This window comes from Drosophila grimshawi, unplaced genomic scaffold, assembly GCF_018153295.1.
Source record: "Drosophila grimshawi isolate 15287-2541.00 unplaced genomic scaffold, ASM1815329v1 contig_311, whole genome shotgun sequence".
Classification (NCBI taxonomy): Eukaryota; Metazoa; Arthropoda; class Insecta; order Diptera; family Drosophilidae; genus Drosophila; species Drosophila grimshawi.
In genome coordinates, this window is record NW_025063098.1 from 15,389,816 (window position 1) to 15,413,255 (window position 23,440).

General features: G+C 38.3%; 3 protein-coding genes across 11 annotated transcripts; 2 read left to right on the top strand and 1 right to left on the bottom strand.

Moving 5' to 3' along the window:
- Nucleotides 1-1,311: 1,311 nt before the first annotated feature.
- LOC6567705 lies at nucleotides 1,312-2,366 on the top strand. 2 transcript variants are annotated; one of them, XM_001994133.2, is made up of 3 exons: nucleotides 1,312-1,534; nucleotides 1,584-2,001; nucleotides 2,145-2,366. In XM_001994133.2, exons 1-3 carry the CDS (start codon nucleotides 1,479-1,481, stop codon nucleotides 2,334-2,336), a joined length of 666 nt encoding a protein of 221 aa, XP_001994169.2. In that variant the 5' UTR covers nucleotides 1,312-1,478; the 3' UTR covers nucleotides 2,337-2,366. The 2 variants fall into 2 exon arrangements, with proteins under 2 accessions (XP_001994169.2, XP_032596040.1); XM_032740149.1 differs by having other exon boundaries at nucleotides 1,590-2,001.
- Nucleotides 2,367-8,366: 6,000 nt separating this feature from the next.
- On the top strand, nucleotides 8,367-15,959 carry LOC6567779 (calcium uptake protein 3, mitochondrial). Of its 8 annotated transcripts, XM_032740341.2 has the most exons (11): nucleotides 8,407-8,681; nucleotides 12,124-12,268; nucleotides 12,328-12,438; nucleotides 12,509-12,556; nucleotides 12,667-12,749; nucleotides 12,864-12,929; nucleotides 13,107-13,178; nucleotides 13,654-13,746; nucleotides 13,859-14,264; nucleotides 14,397-14,554; nucleotides 15,567-15,886. In XM_032740341.2, exons 1-11 carry the CDS (start codon nucleotides 8,427-8,429, stop codon nucleotides 15,648-15,650), a joined length of 1,521 nt encoding a protein of 506 aa, XP_032596232.1. In that variant the 5' UTR covers nucleotides 8,407-8,426; the 3' UTR covers nucleotides 15,651-15,886. The 8 variants fall into 8 exon arrangements, with proteins under 8 accessions (XP_032596229.1, XP_001994168.1, XP_032596226.1 ...); XM_032740338.1 differs by lacking the exon at nucleotides 13,654-13,746 and having other exon boundaries at nucleotides 8,367-8,681; nucleotides 15,567-15,959; XM_001994132.2 differs by lacking the exon at nucleotides 13,107-13,178 and having other exon boundaries at nucleotides 8,386-8,681; nucleotides 15,567-15,958.
- LOC6567778 (serine/threonine-protein kinase/endoribonuclease IRE1) lies at nucleotides 15,946-23,333 on the bottom strand. The gene is made up of 8 exons (XM_001994131.3): nucleotides 22,933-23,333; nucleotides 22,687-22,801; nucleotides 19,502-19,945; nucleotides 19,221-19,443; nucleotides 18,051-19,144; nucleotides 17,780-17,970; nucleotides 17,553-17,717; nucleotides 15,946-17,494 (listed from the first exon to the last, which is right to left on the bottom strand). Exons 1-8 carry the CDS (start codon nucleotides 23,125-23,127, stop codon nucleotides 16,607-16,609), a joined length of 3,315 nt encoding a protein of 1,104 aa, XP_001994167.2. The 5' UTR covers nucleotides 23,128-23,333; the 3' UTR covers nucleotides 15,946-16,606.
- Nucleotides 23,334-23,440: the final 107 nt, after the last annotated feature.

The window sequence follows — 23,440 nt, forward strand, 5'->3', positions numbered from 1 at the left end:
AAGTTGCAAAACTGGCCAAGTACTCAGATCGTAATCCGCATCATTCTGGTTGTCCCAGATAAAATTACAAAATATATGGTCATGTACAGTGATTATATGATATCTGGTTGTCATGTGTCTGCCACAAAGTAGCTACAATTTGCTACCCTCTGCAGGTGAGTGAAAAGTGTGCCATGAAGTTGTGTCTAAATGTTTTATATATATAAGCATAACAAAACTGTTGGCAGGGTATCTGTAAGTCATGCAAACCCGTCAACTTCACTCTCAACTGTTTATTCTTTTATTTTTCTATTGATAAATTTCGATATCAATTGATAACTTTGTCGCCATTAGCAATTTCAATCAAATGCGCATTCTGGCAATTAACTGTTTTGGACGAACACATTTAGCCAGAATGCATGAGCTGACATTAATTTTTTGATCAGCTCAGTACTTCAATATATAAAAATATATATATCGCAGCTAGAACAATTTATGCTAATAAAATTGTAACTGCCGTCTGACAGCGATTGGCGACAAAGACAGCAAATATTTAAGCAGCAGACAGGCATTTCAAATCGAATCGAATCAATTACAACTTGTTAATGAACAATCTAAAGCTGTCTTTTGTTCTTAGCCAACTATCAGACTGATAAATATATACAACTTGCAATAAAAATAACTCTGCATCGAGCAGAAATAATCTTTAACCCATTGACTTTTATCGGTGCAAACGTCAGTCTTTCAATTATTCAGTTTAATTATGATAGAAATGCTGAAAGAAATTAATATTTATTGCTCTCTAAAATATATGCTGCATAACTATATAGTTCAATAGCGACGATCACACTTGCTAAATAGCTTATTAATTTTTAAGTCTTTAAAGTACACATTCAGATACAATCGCATCATTATTTCACATGGCACATCTGTTCAAAATCATTTATATCTAGGATTTTTTAAGGAAACTTATCGTAAATATAAATAAAAAATATTTCCTAGAATTCTTTAAAATGCTTAAGCATCGCGAACTCAAGGAAAATACGTCAACGGCAACTGCGGAATAAACATTAAACCGTATGCAAATTTCAATGGCAATGGCAATGCTAATCACTGTAATAATAATTGATTCGTAAATATTTTGATTTAGCTTGCAGTGCATAAATAATTGATATAGCCACTAGATCAAAGCGGTCCGTACTAGTTTCCTGAAAGTTTAAATATGCATAAATCAAAATATTTAACCAGATGAAAAGTACTCAGCATGCTGAGTATGTTATGTCTAATTCCATTCCAAATCGTATCCATCTTATGTGTGTCGAAGCGAAGAACCTCTTAACTGCCACAATGTAGATCGCGAGTCTTTACAAAATAAATAAATACATAAAAATGCGTTGTACTTTAAAGCCTTGCACTGAAGCCTGTCGACTCGTTAGATTCATTAGAAATCACAGCAAAATTTGTAGTTACAGGAGACAGACAGAGAAATTATTAGGCAAATGATGCTGATGCATGAGATACTTTGCCAGCAATTGCGACAAATCCAGAATTGGCGGTAAATACTATATATATATATCAATATCAATATCTATGCATAATCGAAGCTATAGCACAAGCGCCGAAAGTGTTTGGAGTTGTCGCCATCGCTGGCTTTCCGAACGCGAACCTGCCGGGCAGGAGTTACAGCATAGTTGCTGCTCGGAAGTGACCATCGTAGCCAAGCCGACTGTTCAGCCGAGGGACAGCACTTGCATTGTTCCACTGCTGCACCTGTGGATGCGGCTCAATGACATCTCGACCATCAGTCGACTGCGCAGCCTGCATCGGCTTCGCTTGCAGCAACGTTCGCTGTGGCACAACTTAGGTCAGGTCGTCGCATTGCACTGGAACAGTTTCCGTGGCAAGGTGTACGCAACACCCTCAACTCCATCTGCTGTCGCTGATGCTGCCACACAAACGGTTAAAAGCTTTCGGATGAAGCTCCCGAATGTGCTGCGGAAAATGTTCAAATACTTTAAGATGGTATGCAAATTATTCCTCTAGTGTCCAAATACTTTAGAAGTGAAACGTTGAAAGGTTAATCTTGTTTGAGGTTAATCTAAATTTGAACAGAAATAACAGTTCATCGATAAAGTATCGATAATAACAATCTCTCTCCCTCATAGATCTCCAAGAAACTGGAATCAGCGCTCAGCATTCATATGGGTGGCAGGCCCTGCTATATGAACACGTCGGCGGCAATGGAGGTATTGAGTATTAGTGCTATATCCCAATTGAACTCTGTTCTCATCGATTATCTGATTAATAATGATGAATACATGTCGGCCCATTCTCTAGTACTACTTGACATACTTTGAGTATCAATGAATAAACATTTTGTAACTTTATTTCTCTATTTGTAATGCCGTAAAACTAACGCAATAAATCTATGACTAAGCAGCCAACTTGTGCTTTTTATACCCTTGCTTAGCAACAAATTATATATATATTCTTACTCAACATAAATAGCAATAGTCGATATATCCAACTGTCCGTCTGTCCGTCTATAATTTATTATGAGCAGTTGCAAGGGTATTTCATCTTCGGCTTGTTCAGCACAGCGTTTCTTTCTTGCTTGTGTTGCAATCGGATCGATAGACTAATTCTAATTTAGTGGTCTTTTCACGCCCATGGGCGTTTGGACGTCCATAAACTGCACATAAAATAGTTAGTTTGGCCAGCATCAAGATGGCCAAGTTGAAGTTGTAGCCAAATTGATCGATGGAATCACCGCTCGAAAGTGGCCCAGCCAGTTGCAAATACAAAGTTGATCTTAGCCTTGGCCAAAACTTAGTGCCTACTGTGTGAATATTTATGCTGACATTAAGACCATATTTCTATGAGCGCAACAGGTGCCAGCTGGTAAACATGATACTTGATTTTGACCCATTTCATTAAGCAGTTGCAGTGTGATTCATATGATGATGTCGATGATGACGATGTGGCAAACTGCTCGGGCAGAACTGGCGCCTGTCGCCAGCTTCAATTCAGCCAATATGAATGTCATCATCGACTGATCTGAAACAAAATTATGCGTTCGACACATGCAACATGGCAAAAGCTGAATGCAAAACTGAAACCATTCGCTGCATTCCATGGCGCGGGTGTTTCGAGGATGACAACGGCGACGACGACAACGACAGTTAAATGAATCTCATTTAATTTGCCAAAATATTTATGCATTCCACATTGGCATTGATTTCTTTGCGTTTGGGCCACTGTGACTGCAACTGCCTGCGTCTGTGGCACGCCCAAAATGTGCCCTCTAATTTATGGGGCCAATGAATCAAAGAAATCTGTCAAACAACTTTATGACACTCTTTTTGTTAGCTTCTTGCTGATTGGTTTTTTTCTTTTTTTTGGATTTGTTTTTGTCAACGACGCTGACATTTTAATTTGGCAGCCATCGATGTCAATTTAATAAATTAGGCGCTGGTTTTTAATGGGATCGCCTGTGTTGAGCAATTTATAGTGTGTTGCAAATGAAGGGCACCTTCAAACACATACAATGTATCTGGAAACCTTGAACCTTGAAGTGGAAGCCTAATTAATCAATTTTAAACATTTTCAAATCATATATTTTATTCCAAAATGCTTTTTAATAACTAGTTTTATCCAGAAATTATGATTTATATTCATTGGCATTCCCAAGAGTGAAGAAATGATTCCAGCTAAAAAAAATATTGAAATTTCTAAGGCCTAAGAGCTCAAGCTTACAGAAATGTTAATATCTAAAAATATTTCTACGCTATTGAGAATAGCGCATAAACTTATAGTTTTAGTGCTTTTCAAATATAAACATTTTCTCATTTTTCTAGAAGTAATTTATCAATTATTATTTCTTTTACTTGGCACACATTTAAAAAGCTCAAATATTTAAAATTTGCCTACTATTTCAAAATTTCTTCGATTTTTACATGGTAAACATTTACATTTAAATACATTGAAAATATTAGAAATTCTTAAGTGAAATCTGTTTTGAAATATTTCAACTAATTAATAAGTCGATGCTTCGAAATTTCATTTACATTCCACAGATTTTTGAATATTTGTGACCCAAAGCGTTCTTAGGCTATCAGTTTATCTATGGCAGCTTCTTGTCTTATGGCCGATTCCCATGCAGCACCTGTCTAATGATGCATGAAGCAAGAGAGAGAGAGACAGAGACAGAGAGAGAAAGAGAGCATCTCTGAGAAACTTCTGAAGAAACTTCTGAAGCGTTTTTCTCGAAGCTTTAATGTGAGCAATTTTTATTGTGACTGGCTACGAAATCGATATCAATATCGCGGCTATTAACTAAATCAGTGGAACGGCCTATCGCCCGATAGACAACAATTTATGGAACTCGCTGGCAATAACAATTAATAAAATTAGTTGAAAACAACAACAAACAACAACAACTAGCAAAGGCAGCTCTCTGGTGGCCAATGGGGCAATTGGTCTCCGGTTACGTGCATATCAAAACTTAATCAAATGCCCAGAAATGCATTCAACAAAAGAGAGGCATTCAGCATTGAGAATAGTAGAATATTATATTCGACGATCGAGTGTATCTAGCGCCAGTAGTAGTAAAGAGAGTTGGCCACAAACCGGCCAAGACTGAACCGTTAAGACGAGCAGCCCGAAGAGTGTTGTGTCTGGGAGTCTGGAGTCTAGACCGTAATCCTTTGAAGATCTTGTTGTGCGATAAACTTGGCTCTTTGCGTCTGATTACTGTGGCCTAATGTGACAGACGAGCGACGCGTTGCAGATGTTTGGTCGCTTTTAACTGTAGTTTTGACTGATGTAATTGGAACGGCCAGCAAGCATTGTTGAACCAACCCAGTCCAGCATCAGCTGCAGCAGCAGCAGCAGCAACACTCGCATAAATCAATGTTGCAACAAACATTTTAGATACCGACTGGTACGGCAACTTGCTGTTGAACAGGGCCAACATGCAACAAAACCGGCTACACAAACAACACCTCGTCCTTAGGTAATGCGATATATAGTGTGCTTGACACCCTTTTCTTTTTCTGTCTTTTTTCTTATTAATATTTTTTTCTTTTTTTTTCGTTGTTTGTTTTTCTTTCTTTGATGATGCATCTTTCATGATGCATCCCCGCATATATTTATGCCGTTAAGATTTACGAGGCAACGCCTTGATTTAAAGGTAGCGCGTGTGGTCCTCAGTTTTAATTGCAACTCAATGAGTTCAACTGAACTCGCCCAACAGGTGGCTTGCGCTCCGGAATTCCCCAATATTATTAAAGACGAAAAAACAAATAACCAAATATAAAAGATGCATCAACTGCTGCCCAAATCACTTGACACAAAATGCTTCTTAACTGATTGAGCATTGAGCATTGACATTGAACTTTTTTCCTGCAGTTTTCTTCCCATTCAAGTGTTATCAGAAACCATCGAAATCAAATCTGATCAGCATCGCATCCAGTTCGTGAGAATGCCACAAACGTTGACATATCTCAATAATCTGTTAAGAGTAAAAAAAATTATAAGGCAGGCGCATAAATGTCAGAATTATCTTGGGCAACCAGCTCGTATATCAATCTCATAAGTTTACCGTTAGATGATGCGTTAATAGCTTGCATTTTCAGCCCAATATTACCTAATCGATGGGGTTAAGGTTGAGGGGAGGGAATTTTTTACCTTTGTGGCTCTTAAACGCCAAACTAATTAATTTTCGAACAGTCAGGGTTAACAAAACATGAAATAAATGCTCTAATCTGCAATGACCGGCTGAAAGATACCCTGCACTCAGCTTAAGATGTCACTAAATAAAAAACTGAGTTAATAAATGTTAGCTTTTGGTAGAATGTTAAGAATGTATTAAAAATATTGGAAATTATTGCAATTGAAAAATATATTTATACATAAAATGTTTATATATTTGAAAATATTGATATTAAAAAGCATTAAAACTATCAAATCTAATTTTCATGCTTGTAGAAATATGTAGAAATATTTATAGTCTCTTGAGAATATATCATAAATGTATAGTTTTAGTGCTTTTCGAATATCAACATTTTCTAATTTATCTAAAAGTCATTTATCAATCATTTTTTGTCATGTTTATTTGTTTTTCTTGGCACCCATTATGAAAACTGAAATATTCTAATTTGCCAACTCTTTCAGCAGTTCTTAGATTTTTACATATGCATACCAAAAATGCCAAAATAAAGGCTAATTTAAACAAAAAAATTCATTATAGACTTAGCTTGTCTTCTGTTGTACTGTGAATAAATGCTTATTTTATTTGTTACATGCCCTCACTCAACATGATGTTTCCCAGTTTAACCAATTAATAAGGGTACAATGAAGAAAGAGAAAAAATATACGTGAATGTTTGCCCTCAAGGCTGGCGCTAAGTTTCTGTTCAAGTCAAAACAATATGTTCATGTTTTGGTTGTTTCTTCATTTCATGCACCAAAAAGCATTGTAATAAAAACAAGAAAGAACGACTAACTTGGGCACACCAAAGATTGCATACCCTTGTTGACCGAACTTACATTGTCGACATCAAAACTATTGTATAATTTTGAAAAAACCGATCGGTTTTTGCTTTGAAAGCTATATGATAAAGTAGAATGAGAATAATTCTCTTCTATCGACCGATCGTTCCTTTGGTTAGTGATCCAATCAAGTCGGCTGCAATGTGTGTGTCTGCAAGTTAAGGGCCAAGTTTCATCAAGATAGCTTCAACACTGAAGAAGACGTCTCCGTACCCATAATAAGTATATGTATATTGCTGAGCATGGCTAGATCGGCTCTGCTATCGATGCTGATCAAGAACATAGATACCCTTTTGAGGTGTAGCAGACATCTTCCTCAGTCCGTTACAAAACTGACGACAGAATTATAATGCCCTCTACGAGGGCAAAAACATATCGGCAGCAAGTCAAAAGCTAATTGAAACAACTTTATTACTACCAAAAATTGTACGTTTATGCGGCTATATTGTACATATGGTATTAACTGTATATAGCCGCAGGATATGCATACATATCCGAAGCATCGACTGGGGCAAAGGCGAAGACGAAGGCGTCAACAGAAGTTTTTTATGTGCCAATGGGTATTGATGCGCTTGAATTCAATTTAGCCAAGTTACAGACGTAGTGGAAGACTGGCGCTTAGTCCGCTAAGTTTTACAACTTTCGCAGGAAATGCAGGCGAGCCGACAGGAAACACAAAGCTTAACTTAAATTCGAGACACACACGCAGAGCAATGAAAATAAAACCGAATTTCATAATTTACGAGCTCATAACTGGACGGAGCAAAACGAAACCGCAGCAAATGGAATTTGTGAGATTTGAAAACAATGCGCAGCGTTTCATAGAGCTCTTGATACCAGTTTTAGATGATGTGTGTTGTTTGTGTTGGTTGCATGTGGTTTAAAGTGTCAACTGATCTCTTGGTGGCATCCACCTGGCCAAAAGGGCCCATCTTAAGTTACCCCTCACGCCTCCCCGTGTAGACAAGTGAACAATTCTCTTGAAATCGATATTTTTTCTGGTTTTCTGATTTTTCTTTCATTTTTTTTTTGTTTTTTTTTTTTTGCCAGAACATTTCTATTGAATTTAATGACCTGAACCGGCTTTAATTTAAATCAGATTGCATTTGGGATACATATGTTTTCCTAAAAATTATCTCGACAGTTTTGTTGATATCTCCCCCTCTCTGTCTGTTACTAGCCGGATTCTTATCATTGCTAGCCGTGAGTCATGCCAATTAACAATTTAGCAATAGCAAAAATGCGTCAAATGTTTACCGAATATGAATGGGTGAAGAACCGCAGCGATAAACGCTGACAGGATTTGGAATTAGCTTTGTGATTTGCGTAAATGTGCAATTTGTGTGAAATTCGGCACGTAGTCCAATCAGCCAGTTTTTTTTTTTTGGTTTGCTCTGACGCCAGCGAATATATCTAAATGCATTTACTCATAAGGTTAATCAATAATTCCAAACAATTTCGGGATTTTTCAAATGCCAAATTGACTGTACTTTGAACTCTGCGATGAATATCTAATTTAACATTGCAATCACAGTCAACACACATCTTCGAAATATATTTTTTATTGCTGGATTTTAGATTCATTTTTAAGCCCATTATATATATTTTTTAAAGCAATTAACAATTTATTTTATAAATAATTGGAATCACATCTAAATTTTACTGTAATATTGGAAATATATAGATAATTTAAACATAAATAATTTCACCTATAATGTATATTTCGCATAAATTTCAAACACGCGCCATTTATCCACACGACACATACAACACTGGGCACTACTTTGCCTGGGTGGCAACGCTATGCGCATCTACGTGACAAGTGACTGCTCTTACGTTTTTCTATTTGTCACTTCGTGCAGTTTTTCTTCAGAGCATCGCGCAGAGGCCTTTATCATGGCAAATGTTGTAACGCGCTTAACGGTTAAGACGAGCGCACTTCTCACACAACAACCCAGTGTTATAAATGTGTATAAATCTGTGTGCCGAAATGCCAGCAACGGCTTTGCCAACAAATTGCCACCTAGGAACAACCGTCGACTGCTGGCGCTGGTGGGCGGCAGTGTTGTTTCCTTTGCGGCATTGGCTGCATTTATTCGATTGCGAAGTTCCGGCAACACAGCGAATGCAATGCGAAGCAAAAAGAGCCTGGTAATGACCAGTTAAATTCTGGTAACAGTGCATCTGTGTGTGTGTGTTTGTGTGTGTAAGATGGAAAAGTCAATAAATGACCGTAAAAGACTCGCGCAGTTATTTTTAGCTTGGGGCAGCTTACGTTATGCTACGCTGCCAGTTGTTGCGTTTGCTATAACGTAACGCAATCAGCTGTTCGTGCGCTTGTTATTTTCATTTTGTTTTGATCGCCGTGTTCGTTGCGCTTTTTAGTATTGGTATTTGCTGAGATGGGTCAAAAGAAGAACTGGTCAAATTACTCATTTTGGTATTGCTTCTAGTTGTAGAAGTGGATCACGGTCGTTATCGGATTTCGGGGGCGCCGTTTCTACTTTGTTGTTGCGTGCTCAAGTTCATTGAACAACAACAACAAGCTGTTGTTGTTCAAACCTGTTGACATTGTCAGCTTTGACAATTGTTGACGTGCTTTGCGTGTCGGCCGTCTGATAAGCATTTTGGTTGTTGTTGTTTTTTGCTGGGGTGTGAAGTACCAATATTTATTTTAAGAGCTTTGGGGAATTACACAGTTGTCAGAGCTCGTGCAATGTTTTTTTGATGTCGATTTGTATTTCTTGGGAAAACATTATAGAAAACCAAGTTAATTCTTAATCGCAGTTATATCCAAAGTTGGGGTGAGTCATAACTTAAGGTGGGCTAGAAACCATGCAACCGATGGAATTTTCCAATGAGATCGCCGGCCTTAATATAAAATCAAAGTATAAAAATTAATGCACTCATCGTCAGCAGCAGCAGCAGAATTAATTGCTCCAAACACTCAAAAAAAAAAAACATATTTGACTATATCTATTTAATAGCGTGTCTAGACTTAGAACTATATAAAAAGGAATTAATAATTTATTTGCTGCGTGCACTTGCGCAGAAAACACTTTAAAAACAATTACATTGCGATGCAATAATCTTTAAAAAGCTTTGCAAGCTTCGTTGAGATAAGCAACTGAAATGAGATGCCCACATTTTGACCAACTGAGTTTCACACTCACCAAAATAATAGTTGCACTTTTAATTGGAGTTCTGTTAGTTAAAGTCAAGGATCACATACTCTCTCTCTCTGTCTCTCTCTCTCTGTCTCTGTCTCTGTCTCTGTCTCTCTCTCTCTCTGTCTCTCTCTCTCTCTGTCTCTCTCTCTCTCTGTCTCTCTCTCTCTCTGTCTCTCTCTCTCTCTCTTTCTGTCTCTCTCTCTCTCTGTCTCTCTCTCTCTGTCTCTGTCTCTCTCTCTCTCTCTCTCTGTCTCTCTCTCTATCTAACTACTCTTATTAGCAGAAACAACAAAATAGGCAAGCATTTTTCTGCTTCTCTTTGCACTGCTTAGTTGTGCACTGCTTGCTTTTAGTTAGATTCTTTGATCGGCCTACACTTCTTTGCTCGCATTTTGTTACCATACTTAAAAGATACAACGATTTGTTAATCAAAACGTGGCTACCAGATTAATACTGCATTTAAGGTATTTTGCCCTTGGCTAAACACATATCAAATTCTGTACGTATGCTATCAAAATGAAAGGAATATTCAATTGGTTTTAGTACGCATCGCTCGCTAATCCTTCGACTAGAGAGTAGTCTTACTAAATACCCTAATTGACATGCCCATATCAGGCAATCTAGATACGCTTTGCATTAATTTCAACATAAATGCCAGACAGAAATTCTTTATGAATTTCAGTTGTATTTGCTGCCTGCCACACACCTTGAAAAGCGGAACAGCAGCAACAACAACAACAATAACAATGAAAAGTGCATTTGGTTAGATGATGAAGTGGCTAACGAATATGTGTAATTGGTAGTAGCTGCGAACTCCGCCCACGCACCTGACAACGTGTGTAGTTGCAATGCTGCTGACACGAGTGCCAGTTACGGCCAAGAATTTATCTATCAATCGATCTGGCTAGTGTGGAGTTGGATATTGTGATTTGATTGTGGATACACCCAGCGAATGCCCCAATGCCAGACGAAGGCGTGGTTTGTTTTGGGCCACAGCGTTGTCCCTGACATGTGCCAAGTCCCTGGGCCAAGTTATGACAACGACGACGACTGCGTCTGATGATGATGAATGAGTTTTAATTGTTGCCTATAAATACAGCGCCTGCAGCAGCAGCGCCTGTTCTCTGCTCTGTCTGCTGTTGCTGCTCTTGCCATGCTGTGCTCCTGCCTGGTCTGGATGATGTCAGCCCAGTTATGAAGAATTAAAACGCGATACAATTGCGTTGCGTGGGCGTAAAGTTGCCGTTGCCGTTGCTGCTGCTGCTGCTGCCACTGCCACTGCTGCTGCTGCTGTTGCACATGTCTAACATTCAAATTGCGCACTGGCCTTTGTCTTATTATCATGCTCTGTTTCAAATGTTTTAAGTTGGGCATATTTCCTCTTGGGATATGTCGATCCTGCATACAGTGCCCAACGAGATGTTAGATGTTAGATGTTAGATGTATTCTGCCCCCTCCTGAGCCTATAGCTCTTCCATCAACCCTAATTTCTGCAGTGTTTCTCTATGTAATTAAATCTTGTCCTGGCTATGAAATGTTCCCTCAAAATGAAAAATTTCCATTAAATCTAATCTAATCTCTAGCTAACTTCGCATGTCTCCAAAAGATGCCTCTTGCTATCAAACCCAATCTCTATCTTAAGCCACATCCTGTAATTTATAAGCTGATGTTACTGTTTCACACGAATATTTTATTATTTTATTTTAAATTTACTATTTACAATTTATTTTGCAATTGCTAATTTTTTATAAGCAAAAGGGAAATCTTCGACTTATTTTCAGTTGATAATTTACTGGTAACAGAGTATAAATAAGTCGCTAACGTCTAACTTCAAAATGATTACTTGGTTTTTCTTTTCTTATGCTTTTTTTTTGTCACATATGCCCCAGACTGAAAATTGAGTCATTCGGTTTTGGGGGCGGACGCTGTCTGCCATTTTTGTGTGTGGCATTAAATGTCAGATTTATGTAGCTTAAGCCAATTTATTATATTTGTTTGCCGCCCGCCAACAAAAAATGAAGTCTTTTGACCATATCAATTTGGCACTTTATTGGCCCCGGCTGATTAGCCATGCTTAACGTGGGAATCCTCTCCAGCGGCCCGGTTTGCTCATCAATATCACAGTTTACAGCCAGGCGGCGTATTCGAATACATATTTGCATATATACATTTTTGCATACAGTTCAAGTCGCGTTTAAACATTAATCAAAACGTCACCAGACGCTCAGTCAGTTTTGCGATATCGATCGGTTGTTGTCTTGCCAGGTTTTTGTCTTTTGCCTTTTGCCTTTGTGCGCAAGCGGCGGAAATTACTGCGATCCAATCGCCCGATGATTTATGCCAATTATTTATATTTGTATAATTTTATATGCAAGCATATCAAATTACGCCAACGATTCATGTTTTACTTTCTATCAATAAAGCATCGCGACGAGATCGATTTGGAGAATATCAAACTAACTGCACGCGAGAGACGCTTTATTAAATTCGCTTCCGTTGAGTACGACGATCAGCTCTATATGACGCCACAAGATTTCCTGGAGTCCGTGGTGGAACAGGAGCCCAGACGTGAGTACTAAAATCCAAATTCCTTATTCCCTTATGATAATCATTTTGATTTCTTGCAGCGCGCTTGAAGCGTCGCATTCTCAGCACCGATGAGGTTGATAAATACAAGGATAATACGCCAGTTGTCAAGAAGGGCTCCTCGCGCCTCTTTCGCAATCTCAGAGATAAGGGTATGCACCAAGTGAATAACTATTTGCATTCAATGTTTATAAATTAGCTGTTTTATGCATTTCCAAACAGGCATTGTTTCATACACGGAATATTTGTTTTTGCTCTCCATTCTGACGAGTAAGTAGAGAACCAAAGAAACCTTATTGATAGAAGAATATTTACTTCCTTTTATGGCAATTTATAAGGCTTTAATTTCCTTTTATTAATATATATATATATTATTACAGAACCCAAATCGGGCTTTCGCATTGCCTTCAACATGTTCGACACGGATGGCAATCAGCGTGTGGATAAGTCTGAATTTCTAGTCGTAAGTAGAATTAACTATAAATTGAGAAGGTGTCTTTATTGATGTACCCTTTATAATTTGTAATTATATATTTTATTATTATTTTTATAATTTTTAACTTCTTTGATTTAATAGATTATTTCCATTTTGGCGGGCGCTTTTAAGTCCTTGCAAGATGTGGATCCAAAAACGAAGGAAATTGTAAGCTTTGTTTGTTATTGATTTTTATTTATTTATTTGAAGATAATTACAAATTCTATTGAAACATCAATAGCCAGCGTTAGCGGCCGGAAGTAAGCCTTAGCCAATCATAGTTTAATTCTTTTTAAATAATTCATCATTTCCTTATCATATAATTTATTTAATAATGTTATGTAGCTGCTGCGTTTAGTACCCTATGAAGAGCAGACGCAGATAAAAAAACTTCCAGCTGCCCGAAACAAGGGTTTTGTAAGTCTACGAGAAATTGCAACAAGTTCAAAATGTTGGCTTTGCTTTCAGCAAAACACAAACTGCGCTCTCCGTTGTAAAATATGCGAGTGACGCATACGTAAAAGCTTAGCATCGTTACGTTTAGCTTACGTTTTCGTTTACGTTCACGTTACGTTAACTATTGTTAAATATCTGTAGCAGCTTTGCTCTGTTTATTTATATTGATATTGATTTTATTTGAGTTTTTGATTTTGTACGTATTTTGTATGCTTTTTAAATTCTGTTACGTTTTGTTATTTGTTTTTCTTTTTCTTTTTACAATACCCCTTTAATCGACACCCAAAAACAACTGGAAACCTTACTAAACCTTACCTAACTTTTCTTCTCTCCCAATCTAACGACCCTTCCCGCATACCCTACAATACCCATTCTTTGTGTTTTGTATATAACACCACAAAAATAAAATAAAATGAAAACCAAAAAAAAAAACCAGATGGAGCGCATTTTTAGTGGCGCTTGGAAAGAAAAACACGGCGATAACCTGCCAGAAGGTCTAGAAGATCCCGAACCTGAAACTCCACTCGAGGTAAGGTCGAGCATGCGCCTGTCATTTGTGATGCGACTAGTTTTGATATATAATTCGGAAAACGTATATTTATGTAACCTACATTTTTTTTTTTTGCTTACCAATATTGCAGCGTGATTATGTGAACGATGAAGAAGGATTGCAGCGTCGTCATGTGGTGGCCACCACTCTGCAACTGCATCTGTTTGGCAAACGGGGCACTGGCGTCATCAACTTCGATAACTTCTATCGCTTCATGGATAATCTGCAGACGGAGGTGCTCGAACTGGAGTTCAATGAGTTCTCGAAGGGTCAGACCTTTATAACCGAACTGGACTTTGCCAAGATTCTGTTGCGCTACACTTATCTGGCCACGGATGAGTATGATGTCTTCCTCGAGCGTCTGCTGCAGCGCGTCAAGGATGAGAAGGGCATCTCTTTCAATGACTTTCGAGACTTTTGTCACTTTCTCAACAATCTGGATGACTTTACTATTGCAATGCGCATGTATACGTTGGCCGATCGAGCTATATCCAAGGGTGAGCGAAGTTTTGATTAAAAAAAAGAAGGAAAATGTACAAATCTTAATTTACAGAACATTTTATTTATTATAATATAAAATATATATATTTATTACATTTCATATACAAAATGTATTTTCGTTGCAACAGATGAATTCGCTCGTGCTGCTAAAATCTGCACAGGATATAGTCTCAGTCAGCATATGATTGATACTGTGTTTGCCATATTCGATGCGGATGGCGATGGCCTGTTGCACTACAAGGAGTTCATTGCCATTATGAAGGATCGTTTGCATCGTGGGTTCAGAGTAAGTGGACGTTTCTTTGATTACAATGAGGCACTGGATTCATACGATGAACCCGACTATCCCATCTTCCAAGCCTGGCGCCATAGAGTCTGTCGCCATTTGGATTTCTACATTGACAGCGATGCGCTGTGGCATTAACAATCTCAGCTTTTGTTGTTGTTATCGCTTGACTGTGTGTGTTATTTTCTATGTGCCTCATTTAAGTGTACGTGTTTTGTTTATAAGCCATAATCTCTGTTTGTGCTTAAGCTTTATTATTTGATTGATTTAATATACACATACTTTAATCTGTACTGTGACCAGTTGTTTAACGACGCAATTGGTTAAAAACTCGCATTTTATAAACTTATTAATATTAACTAAGTTCTTTATTGCTCATAATCATATTAAAAACTTTATATATACAATAAATTGGCTTTTTATTTGTTTGTTACAGTTGAAAAAAATTTGTTTTGTTTTATATTAGTGGTATTCCTGCAATTAACTTGATTTTTATTAATTACAAAGCAAACATCTTTGCTACAAATTTGTATTACAATTTATAAATTACTTTTGATCATTACATAAAATCAGTTTAATCTGAAGGAATACCTCAATGAATCTTAAAGTTTGTTATTGTTTTATTTTATTGTTCATCTTCATCATTTTGCAAGTCATTGCTTTCGTCTTTTTATTGGCTTGTTGTTGTTCAGTTAATCAAATATTTTTGTTATGCCAATCGCTGTTGCCGTTCACAAGTGTGACTCACATGCCCATAACGATAAGTTGAAGTGAAAAGTGTGAATTTAGTCAATGTGGCAAATACTCGTGCTTTTTGTTATTCTCTAGCAAGATGATGGTCTCATTGAGATGCGCACCGTTGCCCAAGAAAAGGTTTGTTCGTATCAACTGCAACAATTGTTTTCGCTCTGTCTCAGCAACTTATTGTATCTCCCAATATTTCACACTATAACTATGAACAATCTTTGTCCATTCTTAGCTTTTACTAATAATCAAAACTATTGCCTTTCAGTCCATAGCCAAGTCGGAGGGCTGGGATGCCTTTAAGCACTGTCTGCATCACGAAATGGTAGCGCTGAAGAAGCCATCCTATTAGACAAAGGACATAGCCAAGAGACACTCTGTTGATATGAAAACTACGCCAAAGTGAAACAAACAAAAATATATAAATCAAATTCTGGTTGCAATCGATTTTCTTCTAAAGAAACGAAATCTCTTGTTAGCTAAAAGTACTTAGAAACACTATTTATGATTGTTAAATGATATACTAAAAAATATTTATGAATCTGTTACACAAAGCTCAAATTTGTTATCTTATTTCACAATCTTATAAGCATTTGAAACAAAAAAAATGCAGTTGTTAATTTTGTTAAGAGAAATAAATAGAAACATTTTGTATTTATAATTTGATTTATTATTATTTTTTTCATTTAATTTATCAAATAGAAATGTGGCTTTTGAATGGGATAGTCTCAAGCATAGCTCAAAATTCTTGTTTGCTGTTACGAAATCTTAATTACTAAGTGCGTTAATATTTGAATATCAAGTAAAACTAAACTTTAAAGTTACGCTCCAGACGATAATCTTCGTCGCTTTCTTCTGTTTCCACATTTCCACATCGGGTCACTTAACTAATGCATAAATATACATATACAATATATAGATATATAAAACTTGAACTATTTCCTATATAAATTTGCACTTGGGCATTAAACAGAATTACATCAAATTATCACAGTTAAATTGCGTGCATTCGATAGACATTTTCTTATTTTTTTCACATGCCTCGACTTTTTATACATATACATTTCATATGAAAATAGGTTTAGCTTTCCTTTTTGAATTTCGATCAGTACGATTTTTTTCTTTTTCGTTTTTGATAGAATTAGCTAAGAAACATGAAAATTGAATGGGAATTGTTTGGAATAGTTGCATTAAAATATTGCACAGTTAAAACTAAATAATTATACTAATTACAGTTAAAAGAAAATAAAATAAATTCTTATAATGAAAGATTTACAACTATTAAAGTTCTGTTGTTGGGTTTTACTATTAATCCGCCGTGGCCGTCGGCAGCGTCCAGCTGACAAATTTCTCCTTCTCCTGCTCCTTGGCTCCACCAGCTGCGTAATTGCGATTACTCGCTTTGGAGCGTCTAAATTTGAAATTGGCGAACACATCGCGTTTGCCTGCGTCAGCATCTACAGCCTGCGCATCCAGCTCCAGATTGCGTTGCAGCCCCACACCGGGTGTTACATCCTCGACGATGGGCTTGCGAAAGTTGTAGGCTCCCTTGCGCTGCTTCAGCTGCTGCTGGGCCAGCGACAATGACGACTGTGTCGGCAGAGGATTCCGTTTGGGACTGCCCGTCTTGGGCAACGGCTTGGGATCACGCATCAGCATGGGAAATAGCGCATCGTCGGCATCAAAGTACCAGGGACGCGAATAATGATAGTCGGCGCTGTAGTAAGGCTTGAAGACGGGCTCATTTGAGCAAATACTGAACGCGTGATACGCATGTGAGATGAGTTGCGGAAAACGATCAACCCAGTAGTTGGTGAACTCGTGCGGTATGCAGCCAAGCAGCTCCTGTGCCTCCGGAGTGAGCTCGTGATAGTGATGCTTTTTGTTGCGCAGTGCACGTAATAGATCCCGCACACTGGCGCCCATATAGCCGCGATATTTTCTTAAATCATCCGTAATCATCGGATCCAAATGCAAGTTCCAATCGTCCAGGACAACGATGCGTCCATTCTTCTCCAGCGATTTGAGTGGCTCGGCATGAAATTGTAGCTTTTCCACACGATCGCTGACATCCTGCAAAAATCCGAGCATTTTTGGCTCCTCCCAAAACAGCGGATGATTGCCAATGCAACGCGCCGGTGGACGAGACGGCGGATCTCTGTGTATCATATCCGATATGAGCTGTTCCGCTAGTATCTATGGGTTTATAAATAGTTATAATCATATTCAATAGCATGTTCAAATCTATGGTTACAATTTTGCTATGCTCCATGTCATCCTCGGCGCGCAGTTTAGACAGATTGTATTCATGCGAAAGTATATTCGCCTGACGCTTGAGCGTGTCACCAAAGGCATGATGACCACCGCTCAACACATAGTAGTAGACACAGCCAAGCGAGAATATATCGACAGCTGTGGTCTGCAACCCAAAGAAAGAATTAAATACCAATTGAAAATCTCTTTAAATTCAATAGAACTCACAGTTCTTTGGGCACGCATCATTTCGGGCGCTATCCAGCCATCGGTGCCGGTGACACCAGAACGACGCGAGAAACTGGTGCGTCCAAAATTAAGTTTCTTGCACAGGCCAAAGTCCGAGATCATTACGCGCACCTTACCCTTCGGATCGGGCAGGGAAAGCAGAACATTCTGTGGCTTGATGTCGCGATGAACTGCAGCCAAAAAAGTAAGAAAAGAGATTAGATTTTGCTTATTCCAGAGAAAATATATATTCCCTTATTCAACAACTCACCAATATCCAGTGAATGCAAATGACTGAGTCCAGCCGCTGACTGAATGAGCACTTGCCACATATCAATATTCTGGCGTAGCTCCAAAGAATGATCGCCCTCTGTGTAATCCTGGAGCGTGGCGGCGCACAGTTCCACAGCTATATAGCGAAACTGTCGATCCTGTTCGGTGCAGAAATATCGAACGACATTCTCATGTGCATCGGATTCGCGCAGCAGAGCCACCTCGCGATCGGCAAATGTGAAACATTCGGGCAGCAGTCGCTTGACGGCCACAAAGCGCTCCTCAAAGTTACCCTTGAAGACGAAGGTGCCCTCGCAGCCTTTGCCAAGCACTTCGTTCGAGTTGAAGCTAATCTTGCCCACACGCACATGTCCATTCCCCAGATCAAGCAATTCTTGTGCGTTCACGTTGCTTCCGTTGCTGCCATTGCTGCCAGTGCTGCCGTTGCTCCCCGTCGCCGTCTGCTGGGCCATTGTCTTGGAGCCGTTCTCGCTCTGCTTCTGCAGCTCACGCATGGTGCTGCACGTGTACCAAAAGAGGGCAATCATGCCCATAACGATAACAATCAGTATTTGATGCACCTTGCCACTGGGATGATCCCTGAACCACTCATTGATAAATGCCTGCACCTTGTTGCTATTGGCCAGAATGATGGTCTTGGTGCGATTGATGGTGTTCGAGCGTGCCGGCTCAATGGTGATCTCTCCCATATCGGGGTCCGTTTGCACACCAATATCGGCGGCATTCTTTTCATTATTAGCCAGCAGGCCGTAGCCATCGTTATAGTTGTGTATTGTGGCCAAACTGTGCACATCTTTGCTAGTTGACGGCGTTGGCGACAAATGTAAATTTCCCTGCTGGGCATCATTGGGCATATTGTAGTGGCCCAACATAATGCCGGGATTCTCCTGTAGTACATCATTGATGTAAATGGTGCGTGGATCGTTATCTTTGCCATTTTTGTTCAACTCGACAACGGGCCCATCGATCAACTTGATGGGCGGCGTTGTGGAAATGCGGGGCGTATTCTTATCCACCAGCGAAGGCAGCGCATAGAGACCACGCTGATGCTCGCCCACATAAAGCGATTGACTATGCCAGCGAGAGAGAGAGAGAGAGTAATTATTATATTTAATCTGTGTATAGAGATGAGACTAAATGTATTTACAATAGTTTCACAGTGTTCACATTGCCAATCTTGGACTCCTCGAGTATGGCCTGATAGGCCTCATCCGAGACTGTGGTGAAGGGCACACTGAGTAGCCCGTCCGGACCCAGGAGAAAGGCAGCTACCACAGGACTGTTTAAATCACGTTGCCATAAAAATGTGCCCTCTTTGCGATCGAGTGTGACTATCTGGCCATTGCTGGTTGTAGTCAAATGAATATATTCTGTGAAAACAAGGAGATTAGAACATCATTGCAATTGTTAGTTGCCATTTTCACTTACCATATTCTTTGGCCAACTCTGGTGGTGCGCTGAGCGCATTGTAATCATAAAACGTGATATTCCAGGGCTTAGCATTCTTATCCTTGGAATGACTGTCATACATCATGACCGTGTATTGGGTGCGACCCAAGTAGATGGCACGTGAGGTGGCCCAGCCAATTTGCTCGCCATCCTTGCCATCCATGTGGGTATCGCCAAAGCCCATGACCTTCTCACGTCGACCCGTCTTCGGATCGACCATGTACCAGGTGTCGCTCTTCTTGCCCGAGTACAGAATCCCATCGGAGGAGCGACAGGGCGCATTGGCCACCAGCTGGGGTATGGTGTACGGAAGCTTCTTTAGGCTGCCCATTTGACCGAGCTGATAAATGCTGCCATCCCTGGGATCGGGTAGATAATGCGGTACCTGCACATTTTGCTGTGGCTCAGCAACAATCGGTGGATCTGAAAGACCAGTAATATGATATAATTTCAATACCAATAAAATAAATAAAACTGCAAAGATAAGACACACGAGTACATTGTTGATATAAGAAGTCTCGAAACACCTGAGCATATATTTGCTATAGCCAGTGCATGTTGGCTTAACAAGTATGCAATCATCATTTTCTACAAGAGTTATTGTATAATACATTGTATGATAAAAAGTTTCCAGTTTTCAATTTAAAATTTTTAAAGCCTTGGAAGAGTATCTACGACTAGTTAATGAAAGCTAGAGAAAGATACGTAAATATTTAGAAATAGTAATTATCAGGTACTCAAATGACAAAATGTCAAGCCATGAATAATTACTCGTGATAAAACATTATTTTTTCTAGCTTCAAAATGGCCAAATATTAAGCTATTAGTATGTGTTATGTTGTGTGTTTCTGTATGTGTGTGTGTGGTGTATTAAACAGAATTCTGTGAATTGTGGGCAGACAGCAACAAGAACGACACTTATCAACACTTGGCTGCGCGCACATTTTCTGTTGAGAACTGAGCCTTATCACATAATTAACCCACAACAGCCCAATTTTAGTTAGAGTTAGACAGAGACAGATAGAGAAATAGAAAAAGAGGAGAAAACGCTAAAGTTGGAGGCAGATGCAATGGTAGAAAGAGGTGCATATATGCGGAGTGTTTTGTGGCAAAGTAATTTGCCCAAGCCGGGTCATTTAACTCGCTTCGCCGGCCACTCTAATTAGCATCTGGATTCTAAATGAATAGCGGCAATGGGCGCTCTAGTCGAACATGTGATGAGGTAATAACTAGTAGTATCTCGACCGATAAATCAATAACAAATTATAATTTATATACATATTGACATCGATTTGTTGTGGTTGGCTTAGCAAAATACAGCAAAACTAATAACATTTAAGCGCTTATAATGTCTAGCAAAATTATTGCAACTCATTTATATATATATCCATATGTATTTAGCTTGTTTTTAATGCATACAGTTTCAACCATTAAAAAAATTAAAATGCTTTGAATTGCCCAGCAAATCGCGCTCAGATGTTCTACACATGTGTTTTTCCATTGAAATTGGGAATATATTTCAGAAAACATGAGACAAAATTTAGAAAAACAGCGTACAATTTTCAATTTGTGGTACATAGTCTAAATACATATATATATAATACATATATATATATATATATCGAAATAAACCATTTTTTTGGGGGTGGCGTAGCTTCTACTATTGTACCGGATGATGATTATAGAGCAATAATAAATTGTTTTGGATTTTCAAGATAGTAAGCACGACACTGGGACTGGGACTGGCACTAGCTACATAAAGTTGATAATGCAAATTCTCGCACACAATCAATATAAAAAATTAAAACAAATAAAACACTACTATTAATAGCAACAGTTTAGCGAACACAAACATAAAAAAATATATAAAACTCAACTACAAAGATATGTATGTTTCCTATGACAATATTAAGCAATAAATTAACAATGGACCATGAAAATACCCTGTAGTTATTGTTAAAAATGTTTACAAGCTGCAATAATAAACGCATTCAAGTAGCTGAAACGTGTAAAACATGACCTTTGTTAGCCATTTAATAAATACGGACATATTTATATCAAGTTGGTTTACGCAGTTAACAACAGCTTAACAATTAATTAAAAAGTTAAATCCCTTAAGAATATTATTTTATCTGTCTATACCTATAAGAATATTATTTTATCTGTCTATACCTATAAGAATATTATTTGATCTGTCTATACCTATTTTACTGTACAACATTATTTATTTTAGTTTATGGCTAATGACAGTCTGTAAAAATTATAATTTACACTGCATATGGATGACTTATAAAAATGTATTATTTTGAAAAATATCTTAATATAAAACAGATATATGTGGAATCTAATGTCATACTGTTTATAAGCATCAATCCAACAGATTATATGCATATGGGTGTAATTTGAATTTAATGACTTCTTATAGACATCTGGTTAGAGTTTACCACCTGGCGACAAGCCATACGAACAAAAATCACAAAATCAATTACGCTCAAATAAAGCAAAACAACATTAATAGCAACAATAACAATAAAAGTCAGACACAAAAATATCGCGTTGCGTTGGCAGTTTATATCAAGGAATTTTACTTCTATGCTGCGACTGTTGCTCGTCAAGATTACGCATGGATACAAATACACACTAACATACATATACATGTATGTATGCATGTGTGTACTCTGTTATCAGTAGAAAACAATAACACACAAATTACAGTGGAAGTGCCGAGAGTTAAGCAATAGCATCTCCCCGCCGGTCGCTGCTAGTAACACACTCAATGTATTGCTTAAATACGTAATATGTATGCGTATATGTATACGTATATGTATATGTATATATACGCACACTTTATGCATTTTTTTTTTGTTTATTGTGATGAGCTCATCGAAGTGCGATTCGCTTTATTTATGCTGCACTTTTCAGCAATTATGGCGAAATGATATGTCGATGCAACAGTTTTCGTTTTGGTTTTGCTTGTGCCGGTCAGAGGGAGAGTGAGAGTGGGTGAATGTAAGAATTTCCATATGCTCAGTAACATTCCCACATTCTTTCAGTGAGAGCGAGCGAGAGGCAATGAGTAACACAAGCGGTTTAAAATGGGGTTATACCTTACAACACTACAAACTGATGTATGCATGTGTGTGTGTGTGTGTGTGAGTAATTACCATCTGCTATTGTCCAGCGTATTTCGCTTGTTATCGGATCGATTGCCGTTAGCCCGCCGCCCAGCGTTGAGAATACCATCAGGGCCTCCTCGTCGCGGGCAAGGTCCGTACAATCCTATATATAAACCAAAAAACAAAAAAAAAAAAACAATTTTATTAATTGCCATCACTTATTCATGTGAATGCAGACGCGCATTGCGCGTTTTCCATGTATTCCATTCCATGCCACACTTGCTTTCCACCTACCGTTTTCTCGTCGTCAGTGCTGACAACTTCTGCTGAGTCGGCGGCATTTGCACCCGATGTTTGTGTTTGGTTTGCTGCTGATGCAATCACGCCGCTCAACAGCAAAATAAACGCGCAACAACGAACGATGTATTTCATTTTGCGAATTCTCATTGATGTTGTTTTTGTTTTCGATGTTATTGTTGTTGCTGACATTATTATTGCGCGAAGGCAATGTCGAAAAACTTGATTTGCGTTTGTTTGTTGCTGCACTTGCAAATTACTTGCTCTTGCTCGAATCTATCATATTTTCACCGTTTGGGTTTTTTTTCTATTAACTTTGGGCTTTCATTTGTCACCGTAGGCACTTTTGCATTGGTTTACATTTAATGCGTATTTCTTTCACACAGTCATTGTTGCGTAGTGTTGTACTGTTGGCGAGCATATGAACATCAATGAAATCGGTTAGCTGAACTTGTTCATGCAGCAAAATCAGAGAAACGTTCACACTGAAAAAATGAACCATTGA

Excerpts from the sequence above, each read along its gene's own strand:
- LOC6567779 (XM_032740340.2), top strand. The coding sequence starts at position 8,427 with ATGGCAAATGTTGTAACGCGCTTAACGGTTAAGACGAGCGCACTTCTC. Across the intron at positions 12,557-12,666 it reads TTTGCTCTCCATTCTGACGA|AACCCAAATCGGGCTTTCGC; the intron begins GTAAGTAGAGAA and ends ATATTATTACAG. Across the intron at positions 12,750-12,863 it reads ATAAGTCTGAATTTCTAGTC|ATTATTTCCATTTTGGCGGG; the intron begins GTAAGTAGAATT and ends TTGATTTAATAG.
- LOC6567778 (XM_001994131.3), bottom strand. The coding sequence starts at position 23,127 with ATGTCAGCAACAACAATAACATCGAAAACAAAAACAACATCAATGAGA. Across the intron at positions 19,145-19,220 it reads GTGAACACTGTGAAACTATT|TCAATCGCTTTATGTGGGCG; the intron begins GTAAATACATTT and ends TCGCTGGCATAG. Across the intron at positions 17,971-18,050 it reads TTTGCATTCACTGGATATTG|TTCATCGCGACATCAAGCCA; the intron begins GTGAGTTGTTGA and ends TTTTGGCTGCAG.
- LOC6567705 (XM_001994133.2), top strand. The coding sequence starts at position 1,479 with ATGATGCTGATGCATGAGATACTTTGCCAGCAATTGCGACAAATCCAG. Across the intron at positions 1,535-1,583 it reads CGACAAATCCAGAATTGGCG|CTATAGCACAAGCGCCGAAA; the intron begins GTAAATACTATA and ends GCATAATCGAAG. Across the intron at positions 2,002-2,144 it reads TGTTCAAATACTTTAAGATG|ATCTCCAAGAAACTGGAATC; the intron begins GTATGCAAATTA and ends TCTCCCTCATAG.